Source organism: Hippopotamus amphibius, chromosome 6, assembly GCF_030028045.1.
Source record: "Hippopotamus amphibius kiboko isolate mHipAmp2 chromosome 6, mHipAmp2.hap2, whole genome shotgun sequence".
Classification (NCBI taxonomy): Eukaryota; Metazoa; Chordata; class Mammalia; order Artiodactyla; family Hippopotamidae; genus Hippopotamus; species Hippopotamus amphibius.
Genome location: NC_080191.1, coordinates 34,910,443 through 34,926,857, shown reverse-complemented (window position 1 = coordinate 34,926,857; position 16,415 = coordinate 34,910,443). Strand labels below are relative to the sequence as shown.

Sequence of the window (16,415 nt, the reverse complement as noted above, 5' to 3'; positions counted from 1 at the left end):
GTGCTCCATGGAGAGCAATTGGCACTAGGAAATGGAACATTATGGGAATCTTATTGTAGCTGCAAATCAATACCTGGGAATGGTTTGAAGACTTGAGGACCTGGAGGAAAGGGCTAAGTAAACAAGGTTTAGAGAGCATGGCAGGGTTAATAGCTTAAGAGATGACCATGTTCCTTTTCATTAGGGCCTGGGAACAGGAGCTTGGCTGTAATAACTAAGCAAAGAAGAGTTTGGAAAGCCTGAGAGAGGAGACCAAAATGTGGGGACTACCTCTAGCAAAGTGGGGTGTTTAATTGTTGAAATGCTAATATGCTTATAAAATATCCAATCTGCCAGAGGTTGGCACCAAGAAGCACCAGGCCTTTGCAATACTCGACCCATTCTGACCAACAGTTCATTTTCTCTCTTTGGCCTTTCTTGTTAAACTTTCAGGTTTAAGAATTTTATATAAATTCTGTATTTCTTCTCTGAAGTATGGGATATACTATATTACATAATTTGGATGAACTTTTTCTAACATTTTCTCTTCAGTGTTTTAATATCATGAATTGAATTTGGTGTGAAAAAGCAGAAAGCTACATTCCTTCTTTAATCTAGTTTATGGCTCAGTAGTGAGAAACTAGGATATAATACTCATCTAATAACTTGAAATAATAACATTTTTTCCAAAGTATCTAATTCAAAATCAGGAAAGTTTTTTTTTTTCAAAGCTATGTGGTACTACAGGCTTGACAATAAATTTCAAAATTCATTATCAGGTGATGGACTTAGCTTTTTGTGGGGTGTGGATAAGTCAAATGTAAAAAAGTGTAGTGGTTTAATTCTAGTTAATATTAACATTCAAACTCTCATCTTTTGAGTTGTCCCTGGTAGTACCATCTTTTGTCATTAAAGAAGGAATTTGAGATTTATCTACAAATGGCTGACCACGCTGTTTTAATTCTCTGCTTAAACAGTTTAAGAAATTGTAGCGGAACAATTTAGAGTCTGAGACTATGTTATACTTATATTTATATTCTTACAATACTCCCAGTATCTGGGATACTATATATAAATGGTTGTTACATATGCCAGTTATTTATTGCCACACAATGCTGCGTATTCACCAGAAAAAGTTAGTGGCATCCGGCCAAAAACACATTTTTCATGAGGCTCTGGGGTTCAGCTGATCTTGAATTAGTTTTAGCTGATCTAGGTTGGGTTTACCCAAATATTTGAGGCTCTTCTGGCTGTTGGTTATCTTAGCTTGATGACTAGGGTAACCAGATTCTGTTTTCTGTCCTGCTCAATCTCCAGAAGGCTCATCTAGGCATGTTCTCACAGGGCATAGGGCAAGGACAAGAATGAACAAAACCAATTGTACAAGCATCTTTCAACTCTCTGTGTCACGTGTCAATATCCTGTTGGTCCAGAAGAAGTCACATGGACAAGTCAAAAGTCAGAGTAGGATGGCACTGCAAAATTATACAGAAAGGACATGGATATAGAGCGGAGTGAAGAATTTGGGTCATTGGTGCAACTAGTCCACCACATTGAATGAATAAAAGAACAAATGGATCACAGAGTGATGGGAAGAGCACTGGACTAAGGGTTGGGAAGACATATCCCTGAGGCATGCCACTGTTCATTCTGTTAATTTGGTAAATTGTTTAATCATACTGGACCTTAATTTCCTTATTGGCTCTTTTAAAGTTTTAAAAGCCTTTGATTCAAGCTTTTAATGAATCTTTTAATGAATTTAATGCTATACACAATCTGTAAGAGGATCTTAAGGAAAGTTGTTCATTATCCTATCCTTTAGTGAACCAAAATGGCTAGTGTGGATGGCCAAAATTGATTGGCTACTTTTGACTCTATGAATCTCTGAATATTTTGTAATCATATTCAGACTGAAAAACTTCTAACCTGAATTTCGGTATGAACCATTGAGCTGAGAGTTCAATTTCGTTTTTAGGTCTTTGGTGTTTGCTCCTATCTGATGATTCTTTTGAAGCATATAATATGTCAGTACAACATCAAACACTCTGACATTTCTTATATGTGAGATGTGTTGTGGATTTCATTGATGTTTTACCTTAAGAATTCATTGTTATGATGAATTATCATTCTAAAATTGACTAGAGGAGCTTTGTCAAATTTGGATAATGTTGATAAAAATGTAGGTTATTTTAAAGTAAGTATTATGATTAGTTTTATAACATAAGAGGTACAGATAATACAGAAATGAAACCTGTTCATTATACAATAAATGTGTAATATATAATGAAATGCTGGATTACTAAACTATGAGAATAAAAACTGAGTGAAAAGTTCTAAATAAAAATATTTCATAAGCTCCACAAGAAGAAATTAATATACACAAATGGTCTTTGAAGATGATATTCTGTGTCTGAGATGACTTCTTATTTTAGTCACTTAGATTGCCTAAAAAATTCAACACCTAGATTACCAAAATATGTTGATGAAGATATAACCTGTAACTCACTATGACCTATAGAATGTTCTGTTTCTGATATACAGCAATAACTTGCCATATGTAAATGTTTTATCCTTGTCATACCTCTGGGAAGCATTTATTTTGGACTGATTATTTACTTTTGAAATCAGTCACTCTGGCCTGTGTCATTTCAGAGTCTTCATGTAGACAGATCCAAGAAACTGCACTCAAATCAAGCTGGCCTGGATTCAAAAGTACCAGTTGGTTGTCAAAATGATTTGGCAGATCTGGAGAAAGAAAGGAGAAAGACTGGGGAAACTGCAGTAGCAGACACCAGTGCAACCACAGGTCGGTTAAGCCACATGATACTAGTTTTAACTGCCTTTATGATAAATTCACAATGTACAGCTTCTTACTACCATTTTGTTTGGAATACGTGACTCAGTCAAAGTGACAGCCCTGAACTGCGAATCTCACTGAAATTTAGTTTTAAGTGAAGCATAATATTAAGCACTTATATCAATGATAGGTCTGTTCATTGTTTGCTGTTATTAGATTTTTCTTCTTATTTATGGTTTTCATGGCCAAGGAAGTGTTTTATTCTAATATTGCTTGTATTATCTTGACAATAATATTTTTAAACTTTTGCTAGAATTAACAAGAAGGATTAATGGCTTGAAAAGAGGTCAAAATAATTGAGATGCTTTTAATTTTAAAAAGTGTCAGGTGAGTAACCTAATGCAGACTTGAATTATAATAGTTTAGTTTATGGAGATGGCGATCTGATATTTTTCACCTCTACTAAAAGCAAAACAAGAGCAAATGGACTTGTGGAGAAGTTGATAGCATTCAATTAAGCTACCCAGACTAACTTCCATATTGTGGAAATCTGGGATGAGTTAGCAAGGGAAATGAGAATTTTCTTTCTTGGCAATATTTTAAGCACACCAAAGAAGCTCAATTTCTATTACACTTTATCTTTGAAACTTCATATTTCGTTTGTAGAAAAAATGAAACTGTAATTATTCTTAAGCATATGGTTTGTTCTTTTCCCCTCCTTATTTGATTTTGTAGCCAGCACTCTTTTTTCCTCCAAGGGCACGTAAAAGTCAAAATACTCGATATAAAGTCTCTGAAGTGTTTCTGCTGAAACTCTGTCTGTACAATCTGGGTTCTTTCATGTAGTTAACTTACTGGCTTCTGACACTCCTATAAAACTATCCCATAGAGCTTTTCTTATTACCTTTTCATCGACTCTTTCTGAATGATAAAAATGAAATTCTGTAAAGGGCTTTGAAAACCATACATATTGCAATTCCTCCAAATTTCAAATACTAACCAAGTGTGACTATAAAAGAAACAACTACTGCAGCGAAAATTGCTGCACTGTGTTGAGTCTCAGCCTATTATTAATTCATTGGAAACTATTTTTTCCTTAAGATTATGGATCCTAAAATGTACCAGATAACACAATTGCTGAGATCAAAGTTTTTGTTTCAATCATAGGAAAACTTATTATCGGATCTTCCCCTGTGTGTGCATCTTCCTGGGATGGTATGTGACAGCCCCAGGTTTGTGCTCTGAATGAACAGTGCAGAGTATGTTACAGACCAGGCTGGAACTGGTTTGAACCTATTGCCTGTTAGTGATGGTTTAAGAAAAAAAGAGGACCTGGAATTAAAGTGTTGTTTCTAGGCAAGTGAGACTTACTAACTTTACATAAGAGAGTAAAATGAAATCTCCTTTCTTAGATTAATTTCAACATGCATTTATTTAAAAATTACCTAGTATGTGAATCTGGGCAATATTTTCACTTCCTTTCCATTCGAAATTATAATAAATTATAGAGTCTGTCTTCATTATGAATTATAATTGTATGACAATTCCATATATAAAAATACAAAAATAAGGCAGAAATATAATTCTTCAAAATTCATTTTTGTCTTGTGAAATATAGTATATTTTCCTCACTAAAAAAAACTCTTTGGATCTATACTTAGCATTTTCTGTGCTTGGAATGGATAGCTCATCTGTGAATATTCATTAACCACCTTGGAGTTCAGGATGGGCAAATCATACTGTCTCTGAGCTTTCTCCTCTTTTTAAATTTCAGACATAAGTCAGTCAGTCATTTCCTAAATTCTCTTTGGATGAGAATGGCAGTTTTAGAGTCTCTGTGGCATATCACAGAGAAAACAAAGCAAAACAAAACAAAAAAACCTTATTAAGACAAGGGAGATGTTTCTCCAGTTTTGCTCCTTCTGGACGCCCAGACCTTATTCTTTCAGTTAGATGAAGTGGAACCATTTCAGATATGTATCTAATAATTACACGAAAGGGAATTCTTTATTTTGAAATCCACTGTAGACAACTAGAAGATTTGCCGTAAAAGGCTGAACACATGTTACATAATTAGAGTTTGCTATATTGCAGCCAGGAGCACAGGAAACTCTACCTTAGAATTGGTGCTGTCAGTCCCAGCTCCTCTTCACTTAAGAAGCTGATGAAAATGCTTCACCAGATCTCATGGGTGACCTTCCTCTCTGGGTCCTTGATTCACTCTGGTTGCTCGACAAGGCCCATGTCTTATTTGGGGAATATTGTTTTTAAGTCTGCACCTTGTTTTATCCATAAATTACTAAAAGAACAGTTCTCTGAAAGTAGGATGATTAAGTGGTTAAGCTTTGAAGTCTGAACTTCAGACTGCTGGGTTTAAACCTTGGCTCTCCCACTTGCCAGCTATGTACCACATATGTATTTCTTTATTTGTAAACTTGAGTTAGTAATAGCGCTACACCACAGGCCATTTTGACAAATGCATTAGATAAAACAGGTTAAAGTTAGTATAGTACATAATAAACTCCAGTTGAATCATAGCTACTCTAATTAACTTCCTCATATTTATGAGTTGGTGGCTAAGGAAAAATTTGCTTCCTGACAGTGTATTTTGCAAAGTACTGGCTGTGACCACCTGATGTGGCTCTTACAGTCTTTGAGCTTCTGTCTGCACTTTTTTCCTTTCAGAACTGTATCCTCTTGGGGATTTCATAGCCTCTATGAATCCTACGGGCCTGGGAAGTGATTAGAAATCTTTTTGAGATGTCACTGAGCCCTCTGAGTCTAAGAAACAATGCAATTGTGCAGAGACATGGGAGCCCTGAGCCTCCCTAATGAACCCTTTCCCCTCTTTATCTCAGTTGCTGCAGCTCAGGAAGAGCACAGAGCTTCCGTGTTTAATCAGTGACAGTGCTATTTTTCGTAGATGACGTGTTAAGTGCAAATGTTTGTTTTAAGCTGTTTGTTTCGTCTCCAGTTCCCAGGATAGACTTGCATGTGGAAAGTTTATTGAGATGTGCTCTTGGGAACAACATGTATGGCAGGGGGACGAGAGCAGGTCTGGAAAAAGGGAGAGTTGAAATCATAATAGAGTTGCAAGAAAGACCTCAGCTGAATGCACAGGGAGCTCTGGAGCTGGCGTGGCTCTTCAGAGTTGTCCTATATTAGGGTGAGGGGACCAGGTTTTTATAGCCCCTGCTTCAGGCGATGGTTGGATGCAGCTGCCTTTGAGAAGGGGGCATGAATGTGGGCAAGGTGGCTTCCTTCAGCCCAGGGCAAAGTCGTTTGGCATCAGAGGATTACCATTTAGTTGTGAGGAGGGTCTGGTTATCATGAGGTCACACATTAATTGCAGAGATTGCTTCTGATGGCTGACTGGCTAAACAGAAGGATGTTTTCCTTTTTCCTCTTTCTGTATCTTTATTTATCTAGAAACGTCAGTCTTTGCCAGAAAGGATAATCTTTTAAAATATGCCTATTTGGCTTTTCCCTACATAAATGTTCTCTACTGAGTACATTTTACACTCTCCTAATCAACATTCTCTAATGGAATTTCCTTGCTTTTGAAGCTTCCACTATATTCTAATTATTCCTACATCTTTAGACTAAACCCAAGCCATGACTCATCCTCCATTAATTAGACTTGTCAAGTAGTGACAGGACCCCTGGGCCAGAAAACAACACGCAGGTATCATTAGGTCTAGTCCCGGCTCTGTACATCCTAGATGTGCAGCCTTTCATAGGTCATTTTATTTTTCTGAGTTATATTTTCCTCATCAAAATATGAGGCACCCCAGATAATTTTTGTGCCCTGTCAATTCTGAAACCATGTGATTTGATGGCCTGTTCTGATATCATAGTCATGACACCGTTGTTCATCTCTAAGTAAGACTCACACAGAAATGATTCACCACATCTGGGAACATACTTATTATGGCAAATTAAACAGCTAAGAGGAAACAAGTTTCACGGCAAAGCTCTTTGCTGAGGTCAAGGTGGAAGTTAGGAAGAATGGATTTATAGGGAGATAAAGCTTTATATTGAGCTTTATATTTATATTAATTCAATCTTAATGTTTACTCTAAACTTCAGATTTTACTTATATGACGGGAAACAAAGCATAAGTCACTCCTCTATTAAAACTATTTTGAGAATTAGACAAGGTGGGGATTCCATTTTAAAGACCTTGACAAAAAAAAATAAAAATAAAAAAATAAAGACCTTGACTGAATGACTGAATATATGTTATCAAGAGGTGGGTACTTTAGAAATAATAAAATATATCCTTGTTTCTCAATTTTTATAAATTCAGACCAGTAATTCACTGTTATTCTAGATAATGTGTAATTCTAAGCACAATAGTTATTTTTACTCCTAAAGAATAGAAAATCATTGTTGAAGATATTGGATAATTTCAAACTGGTAATCCAAAAATCTGGTATATCTTTATTTTTCAGAATATAAACAAAATAATGACACCAGTAGAATTTCCCTTGCATTTCCAGGGAATACTGTGTTCAGTTTAGAAATACTGACAGCCTAAAGTAAAATGTTATAAGATGGCTCTTCATTTTATAGCAACCTATTTCCCTCTTTTTGGGAAGTTTAAATGTTTGAGAATATGCTGGAAGGAGAACTACAGTCATTTCATTCTTTGAACATTCTGAAATATCATCTCCTATTAGGCAGTTGTGTGAGTACTGACAGCCTTGCCCCTCTTCTTCCCTAGAGATTAATTTATTTTCTGCAGTGCTTGCTCTTCATGGAAAATCTGACTCGTCAGCCTTCACCAATGGGAGATCTCATCAGCAGAATGTTAATTATAAGAGCAAAACCATATAGTGTAGTGAAAGGGAAAAACAATTCTCCAGGCAACGCAATCATTTGCTTTTCTTTTCTTTCCACTTCATTCCCTCCTCAGTCTCTGGTTGGGCAGGAACATTATCCACTGGAAAACCATTCTGCGAGATGGTGGGGCATAGAGGAAATGCGCTGGCTTTGCCACCTGAAAGACCCACGACCGAACTCTAATTCAAAGGATGTGGAATGTCTTTGGGATTTTGTTTCTTTATCTGTAAAATAAAGATAAAAATACCTGCCTCGTATGAAATTGTATAATGAGACTGGCACAGAGCAGACACTAGGAAATTATTCTTATCATTATTATAGCCTTCATTTAGCACCTACTGCATATTGATTGCTGTGGCATAATATTAACCGTGTCTCATGTTAGTTTGTAAAGGAATCTATTAGATATTTGAGGAAATAAATCTTTCAGCTTTAGGAGTCAGGCATATGAGACCAAGACACCTTATTGAGATAGCCTATTTGAAGTCCTGTCTTACTCTTCATTTCCTTTCTCTTCTCATTACCGCTCTTATACTTTTCATAATGCTTGCTAGATACTTATGAACTTATTTTTTTCACCAATAAGTTCTTTAAAAAATTCAAAAGCTTTTTGCTAATAGTTTTAGATCTCCCTATTCAGACTTGAAACTGCACTTGAGTTCATTAAAAATTATTTTCTCTAAACTGAAAATTGTCAATTTCTGTTTGATTCACTCTCAGAAATAAAACTTTGGTGAATTAAATCTTGAGACAAAGAAGATTGTCAGCAAAGATCGTGGCAGCAAAGTAGAAATAAAGTTGAGAGATACCAAATGAAGAAACAAAAGCAATTCTTTAAAGCCCAGAATGGTCATTCCTTCAGTACTGTGATTATGATTAACGAGTCTGTTTAAGTCAATTCACTTTTTTCTCATTCCCCCATATGATTGTATGATTTGTGTGTAATACTAGGAAGAAAAGCAATTGAAGCACTAGATTATAAAATAAAAAAAGAGATGTCATGGTATAAACCCATAACAACTGAGACCTGTGCATGAAGTACAAATTTTGATAGGTACTATTCTTTCACATGGCAAAATAATATTTTCTTAAGACCAGTGACAGTATCTTAACTTGGGGACAACAGGGGATTGGACCTATATGGTGACCTCTGCCTTTGACCTTTAAGAAGTCATGTGCAAATCATTGATTGATCCTTTTTAATGGTAAATGCATTTTGTGAAACTATAGAGTTTTCTTATAAATAATAAACTTCTGAGCCTCTCCCCAATTTCCCAGTTTTCCTTACTAGTAACTTCCAATCTTATCGTTTTAAATTTCCTTTCCCCTTTTTTTTTTCTAACCTTGTTTCTTATTGGCAAGTGACAACCTTTCTTTTATCCATTATTTCAATCAATTCTGGTTCCAGTTCATTCACAAGTCCCATCTTTATTTTGACCAATGAATTAAGCAAAGCAAAAAGGAACAGATGAATTTCAGAATTTATCTCAGTGAGTCTCTAAGTTCTTGTGCATAAAAAGTCATTTAATGAGCATGTTAAAAATGCATATTCTTGAGATATGCTCTCTAGAGTGAGGTTGGCAACCTCTGGTGGTGGGTCAAATCTGTCCCATGGCCTATTATTGTACTGCCCCCAAGCTAAAAAAATTTTTTTCCATTTTTAAAAAGTTGGAAAAAAAAAGAATATTTTCTTACACATGAAAATTATCTGAAATTCAAATTTCAATGTTTATATAAAGTATGATTGGACCACAGCCACACTTATTCATTTACATGTTGTCTGTGGCTGCTTGTATGCTGTATCAGCAGAACTGAGTAGTTTTGACAGAGACCATATGCAAGGCCTAAAATTTTTACTCTCTGGCCCTCTAGAGGAAAAGGTTGCTAACCTCTGCTCTAGAGAGTCTGATTCAGAAGTTCTCAGAAAGGAACTAGGAATCGAATTGTTTTCAACATGTTTTTTTGGCTGATTGTGATACAGGGGTCTTTGACGACACTTTGAAATGAAATGCACTAGAAGAATTGTGAACAACCTGTCACTTCTCCCCTTCTCTTTATCACACATTGGCTTTATCCTCAAACAGTATCTAGAATTCGCCTATTTTTTACCTTGTTCACTGCTATCAGCCTAGTCTAAGACATCATCATTTACATCTGGATTCTTGTATTGGCTTTCTAACTAGTCAGTCGGCTTCTGCCCTTGCCTCAATATTGTCCATTCTCAACACTACAGCCAGAGCGAATGTGTTAAAACCTTAGTCAGATCATGTAACTCTTTTTTTTTTTTTCAAAATCCACCAGTGGTCTCTCTACTTCTCTTATCCCTCTATTCTAGCTACAGTGGCTTCCCCGCTGTTCCTCAGAAACGCTAGGGGTACACCATCCTCAACACCAACACAGGCTATTTTCTCTAAGTGACGTAGTCTTCCCCCCAGAGATCTGTGTGGCTTTTATCTTTGTCTCATTTAGGTTTTTCCTTAGCCATTACCTTCTTGGTGATTCCTTCCATAAACACCTTATTTAAAATTGTAATCTCTTTTTCTGGGACTACCGATCTCCCTGATGCCATCTAACATGCTACACATTTTGCTTCTTTATTTTGATTATGGGCTACCTTCCCCACACGAGGGCACCATGAGGACAGGAATCTTTATCCGTTTGCTCTATCCTTAGATTTAAAAGAGTTCCTGGCTTACTGTGGGTTCTCACTAAATATTTCTTGAATAGAGAAATGAACCCCAGAATCCCATTCTGTACTTGACAGGTAATGTATGACACCTATCAAACATGCAAAAGCAGTTGCCAGGAGTATAAATATAAGACTCATCTTTGAAAAATGATGTGATATCTTGTAACCACCACTGATGAGAAGACGCATAAAGCGGCTGTTAACTTGGATCGTTTGTTTTTTCAATCTCAATCAATAACTTAGTTCTAAAAGATGCTAAGGGAAAGAAAGCAGAGTATGGGTACAAACATTAAAATGGGTACATGGATGAAAATTTAGTTAAAAATGTTTGAAGCGATTCCAGGAAGTTTCACAAACAAGCTGCTTCCTAGAGCAGGTAGATGTGCTTACGACAGGTTTTACTGTTCACCATCAGGTTGAGCAATTTGAGGACAGTGACACTCAAAGTTCCCAAAAGGGGAAATGCAGGTTGTGACTAGCCTTGGTTCAATTAACTCTTTAGGAAACATCAGCTTTATAAGAGAATGTAAAGCATTTTTAGATACGCTTGAATTGGATTCCTCAAAAATAAGATGAAATGAACATTGACTTTAATACTCTCATTCAAAAAATCACTCATCGAATTTTATGTATTTTTAAATCTTCATTTTGTGGATTAAATAGTGGTCTGTTCTTATAAAGATATAGATTTTGACTATGGAAGGACATTTTGATTATTGAAGAATACATTTTAGAGAGAAAAACAAAACAAAACAAAATAAAACTTCATTCTGTATCTGTTCTTCTATAGATGAAGTATTTGGCTTGATCTCCAAGGAACTGAATGTACATGATTTCATATCCCTCAGTTAATATGATCATCTAAGTAACTATGAATATTCAAAAGTAATCTTTCAATATTGAATTCAAAGTAAGAAACATCACCTCCAAATTAAGTTTGTGACATTTTCCAAAGGAGTGGTCGATAACTGCCAAAAGATTTGAGGAATTTAAATCAATTTGAATTTTAAAACCTAAATAATTGTCAGCGAAATCAGTTCTTTCACAGTTGAGATTTCTTGAAAGTTAATGCAATATAGAACAAAGTTTCTATTCAATGTGAAATCAGCTGTGTCTATTTCAGCTGGCCACTAAAGCACAGGTGTAATTTAGGGCATCCCTACCCTGGGTAGAAGATTGGGCTAGATCAGGCAGGGAGAGATAACTTATAAGGTGCCTTCCAAAGCTAAGATTGTTTAAATCCTATTATTTTATATTGAGATAATCTAATTATTCTAATCCCTTGCCTCCTGTTTTTCTGCTTAACGCTGTACTATCTTAAATCAATTTATTGGCAAGGGAGGGTGAGACTAATAACTGTCAAGATGACAGATTGAACTTTCAAACTACAGGCTTATAATAGTTTTATGTGAATATGAGATAATAATAGCAAGTAATATTTCTGTTGCACTTACATTTTACAGAGCACTTACAGGTCCATTATTTCATTTGATGTTTCCTCAACTCTGTGATTGGGTTATTACCACCAAAACTCATTCACATGGAAGAAAATGGAATTCAGAGATTCCTCCAGACGCAGCCAGTACATCTTAGAATCAGGAATCAGACTGAGCTCTTCAGGTTGTTTCTCTGTGCTACAACATATCTATTTCATTTGCCCTCCTCCACCTCTCCCCTTAGGAAGAGCAAAGCTGTGAGGGAGAAATTCAGTTGTTATCCTTTTTTGCAGATAAAGTCACAAAGAGAGTAGGTGGTAGACGTGGGAATTAAATCTGGGCACACTGCCTAAAAATCCTGTGTTCCTTCATCTATTATGTATATCCTACAGTGTGTAGTTTTATTGCTGTTTGTGATAAAAGGAAGACCTGAAAATCTAAAGGCGGCAGCGGGGGATGGTGGATGATGAGGAGAGAGAATGAAATCAAGGGGAGCGTGGGATCCAGGCAGATATTCTTCTCATGGGATGCCACCTCCCAGCCCCCAGCCACACTTAGCCCTGAGGGGAGATGTTGATAGAGGAAAATAAATTCAGGCTGTTGGGGAATTAACATGATGTGTGAAGAAATTCCACTTCTTCCTGCTTTGACCACCCCTTTCTTCTTTCCCAGTTAGTCTATGAGCTCCTCAGAGGTCACAAAACTGTGTATTTTGTCTTTGTATTTCACACAAATAGTAAAAATAGCTAACAGTTGGTGAGACAGTCAACCTCTTTATTGTAAAACATAAAACTCTTTACATTTATTGACTCGTTTAATCTTTGTCATAACCCTACAAAATAAGCATTATTATCCCTTCCCTCCTCTTGTTTTCAAAGATGAAGAAACAAGGCACATAAAGGTTAGATAACTTCCTTAAGGTTATATAAAACAGTGTGTAGTAGAAAGGGAAGGAAGAAAGAAGAAAGGAGGGAAGGGAAGAAGAGGAAGAGGGAGGAAAAGAGAGAGGAAGGGAGGAAGAAAGGAAGGAAGATTAGGAGAAGGGAGAAAGAAAGGGAGGCAGGGAGGCAGTCATAGGCCAATGAACGCTCAGGGCCGGGAGCCTCAGAGTGTTCCTCTCCAGGTCCATGTGGCTAGCACTTAACAGATCACTAGTACAGTGAAGTGTGGGAGATGAAAGAAATGATCCCTTCTGTACCTCTTGACCATTATAGTTCATGCTATTAGGGTTTTTTGTTTTATTGGTTTTGTTTATTTAAACCACCCATACTCCACAAAGCCATAATGGAAGGAAGTGTCTGTCTTCCCTGAACACAGACAGAATTCCTGTCTGTAATGTAGCTTGCTTTCCTTGCAAGTGTGACATGATGTTAATGTCAAGCCTATGTATATGTTCATTAGAAACTAGAGATCATACAGCTTATGCCTGAGGCCTGTTGCTTTTCTTCAGTTTAACATTGTGGGTACCCTTTTCTCCCCTGCCATCTTTAGAACTCCACTAGGTTTTGGCTTCATCCCACAGCTATTGTATCACAGCTGAGGTGATGGGTCTGCAATCAGACATTTTTTGAAATACAATCAAGCTCCAGCCTCTTACTAGCTGCGTGATTGTTGGGCAAGTCTCTTAACTTCACCTCAGATTCAGTTTTTTACCTTAGATTACCTAGATAACAGAGTTTTTGTGAGGATAAACTAAAATGCAAAGAAAAGCACTTTGTAAACTGAAAAACACTTTACAAATTTAAGGTATTATCTCAGAAATATCTACTTTGTTTCTGAGGGTTCACGTTGATTCCTTGGGGTTTTTTGGTTTTTGTCTTTTTTTGGAGGTTTTTTGGTTTTGGTTTTGGTTTGGGGGTTTTTTTTTTTTGGCTCTTCTTATTTTGTTCTCAGTTCATTCTCAAAAAAATATATGCATGTGAGTGTCCTACAAACAGTGTTTGAAAGCAAGTAGTTTATTTCCTGACTATTTCTAATACATATTTCTGATGGACTCCTCTTAATCTTTTTTTCTTACAGAAATCTTCAAAAATGAAAAATATGAAAAATAACGAGATGAGACTGAAGCCACTTGGACAGTGAACATAAATTTTGCAATGGAAAAGCAAGCCTAGGCTTCTAGCTGAAAAAAAAAAAAGCTATTTCCTAACAGACTGCAGAAGAAACTTGACTGGCCACTGCAAAGGAGAAAACGACCGTAAAAGTTTTAACAGATAAAATTTAAAGAGCAGCCTGTGATATGGAATTCACAAAGTCTAGTCTATTGTGCCAAAATCTGTATGTATTGTTTTATTGTTACTTAGGACATATTTATTTAATGTCCACACTTTTTGTGGTTCTTATTTCCACTATTGACAATTAAGTAATTGGAATATATTTTATATTTTAGTTTCCGAGTAAAAACCAGTTGAAAATAGGATGAAAGCTCACCAAATATTTTTGTTTCTCTCAGAAATCGTTTTGCCCTTTTTTAGTGTTACCATCATTACTATTAAAAATAACAAAAAATATTATATCTGAGAGTGACATAAAATAACCAAGTTTCTTATCTGATTCCCTTGGAGCTATGGAAATGAGTTTGACTTCACATTTTCATTTTGTTTTAGAAATACCTGGTAAATAAGTGTATTTGATACTTGACAGCCAAAGCCATTGTGAGTTACAGGAATTTTCTATAACTTTCTCCACCTCCCCCACCCCCCCACCCCCCACTAACCAAACTTCATTACTGCAGTATCACCAAAGATCTGAGTATGCCTTATTATTTTATGTACTGTACACTAGATAACCCTTTAGATAAATGTTTATTAGGATTGTAGGAAAGCTGTTTCATTTATGTATTATTTATATATTAAGTATACAGGGACAACATTATTTTGCCTCTACCAAATGACGAGACAGAGAATTATACAGGAATTACATAGGAATTTAATTGCCAACTTTGGACCTGGTTTGTAGGTCATACTCTGTACAAAAATTTAGGTAATCTCATATCTCATAATTATTTTACATTATGTGTAGAAATTATTCATTGGTTTAGCACTAAAGGGTTTCTGAAGACAGCAAATCATGAAACAACTTTTCAACAGAAAAAAATTATAGTTATAAATCTTTGATACGATGTTTATATCCTGATTTAGCTTACTTTCCCATAGCTTTTTTTCCCTTCCTTTTTCAGTGGAAATGAACCCTGATTTCCAATTACCCTAGGATTATCTAGTAATTTGATGTAGTAATATATTGTTATTTATGATTTCTAAAATTTTCTGAGACAGTTTCACTTTTATCTTTTTTGCTTGTTTGTGACCATAAGAAGAAGAACTTTTAGAAGTTTATGTCCCCACATTTGATTATTGAAGTCCACTGAGAATCCTTTCTAAACAATCTTGGCTAACTCATAGAATTCATAGGCCAAATTGTTATTTTTCAAATAATAATGAATGGCTAGTATTTTTATTTGGTATATGAGAACACTTAAATCTGTGCTTTTAGTGAGTACAATTCTTCGATTAGAAAATCAAGAGAATGCATGTCTTAGTTTGGTCATAAATCATCAAGAGCTTTCTAGCGGAAATCATATATAACATTTCTAACAATGTAAGTCCTTTTATGTACTGTGCTTCCAGCTCTCTTGAATTTGAAAGGTGTAATAAACTTCACATTCATCTATGGAAGATTGTGGGAGGTTGAAAATAAATTTTCTTTTGCGCATGTGTATGTTCTCTGTCATGCTTAATAGCTATCTTCTTGTAACAACTAAGATATTCTTTAACTAGGATTAAAATCAATTCTTAACTATTAAGGAAGAGGCTACCTGTGTTAAAGAAGCCAGGAGGAGAGAGGTACTCACTCCTCATCCTGCTCCCCGCAACCAGGGACCTATAGTGCTGAGCACAGTGACCAAATTTCACAGTATGATGGGGCTGCATAGATAGATGCCAAGACCTCCAGTGGTCAATGCTGCCCTCTTCCTAACTGAATCAAAGTCTTGGGAAGGGGATGGAAAGGGGGTGAGAAGTGAAGAAGGGAAGTGTTCTTTGAGGTGTGTTTCGCTCTGATAACCAAGACTTTAATATAAAAAGTGTTTGTTTTAAGATCATCGTCAACATTAATGAGACTTCTGGATGTTTATCCAAAGGCTTAAGTTACAAAAGTTACTTCTAAAAGGAAGAAACTATGTCAAATTCTTGGGAAGGAAGAGTCAGAGTTAGAATCTGAATATATCCTGAAAAGCTGGAATACTAAAAACTGAGTGTAACAGAATGAAAGTACTCTTTTGATTTTACCATCAAAATATTTGCACAGTTGTAACACTTTTTACTGCTTCTACTGCTGCCAGTGTGGCCCAAGTTCAGTCATCTCTTCTCGGGTTTCTGCAGTAAGCCTGTAACCGTTCTCCCCATTCCTGCTCCTGCTACCAATCAGTTTATTCTTTTTTTTTTTTTTTTTTTTGGGGGGGGTACACCAGGTTCAATCATCTGTTTTTATACACATATCCCTGTATTCCCTCCCTTCCTTGACTCCCCCGCCTCGAGTCCCCACCACCCTCCCTGCCCCAGTCCTCTAAGGCATCTTCCATCCTCGAGTTGGACTCCCTTTGTTATACAACAACTTCCCACTGACTATTTTACAGTTGGTAGTATATCCAATCAGTTTATTCTTAACACAG

General features: G+C 36.1%; 1 protein-coding gene across 1 annotated transcript in view; it reads left to right on the top strand.

The window, feature by feature from the left end:
- The window catches only part of THEMIS (thymocyte selection associated), a 164,309-nt gene extending 150,393 nt beyond the window's left edge, over positions 1-13,916 (top strand). Inside the window, exons 5-6 of the mRNA XM_057740308.1 lie at positions 2,632-2,785; positions 13,766-13,916. Coding sequence (XP_057596291.1) covers positions 2,632-2,785; positions 13,766-13,797 — 186 coding nt within the window. The 3' untranslated portion in view covers positions 13,798-13,916. The remainder of the gene's footprint in view (positions 1-2,631; positions 2,786-13,765) is intronic.
- Positions 13,917-16,415: the final 2,499 nt, after the last annotated feature.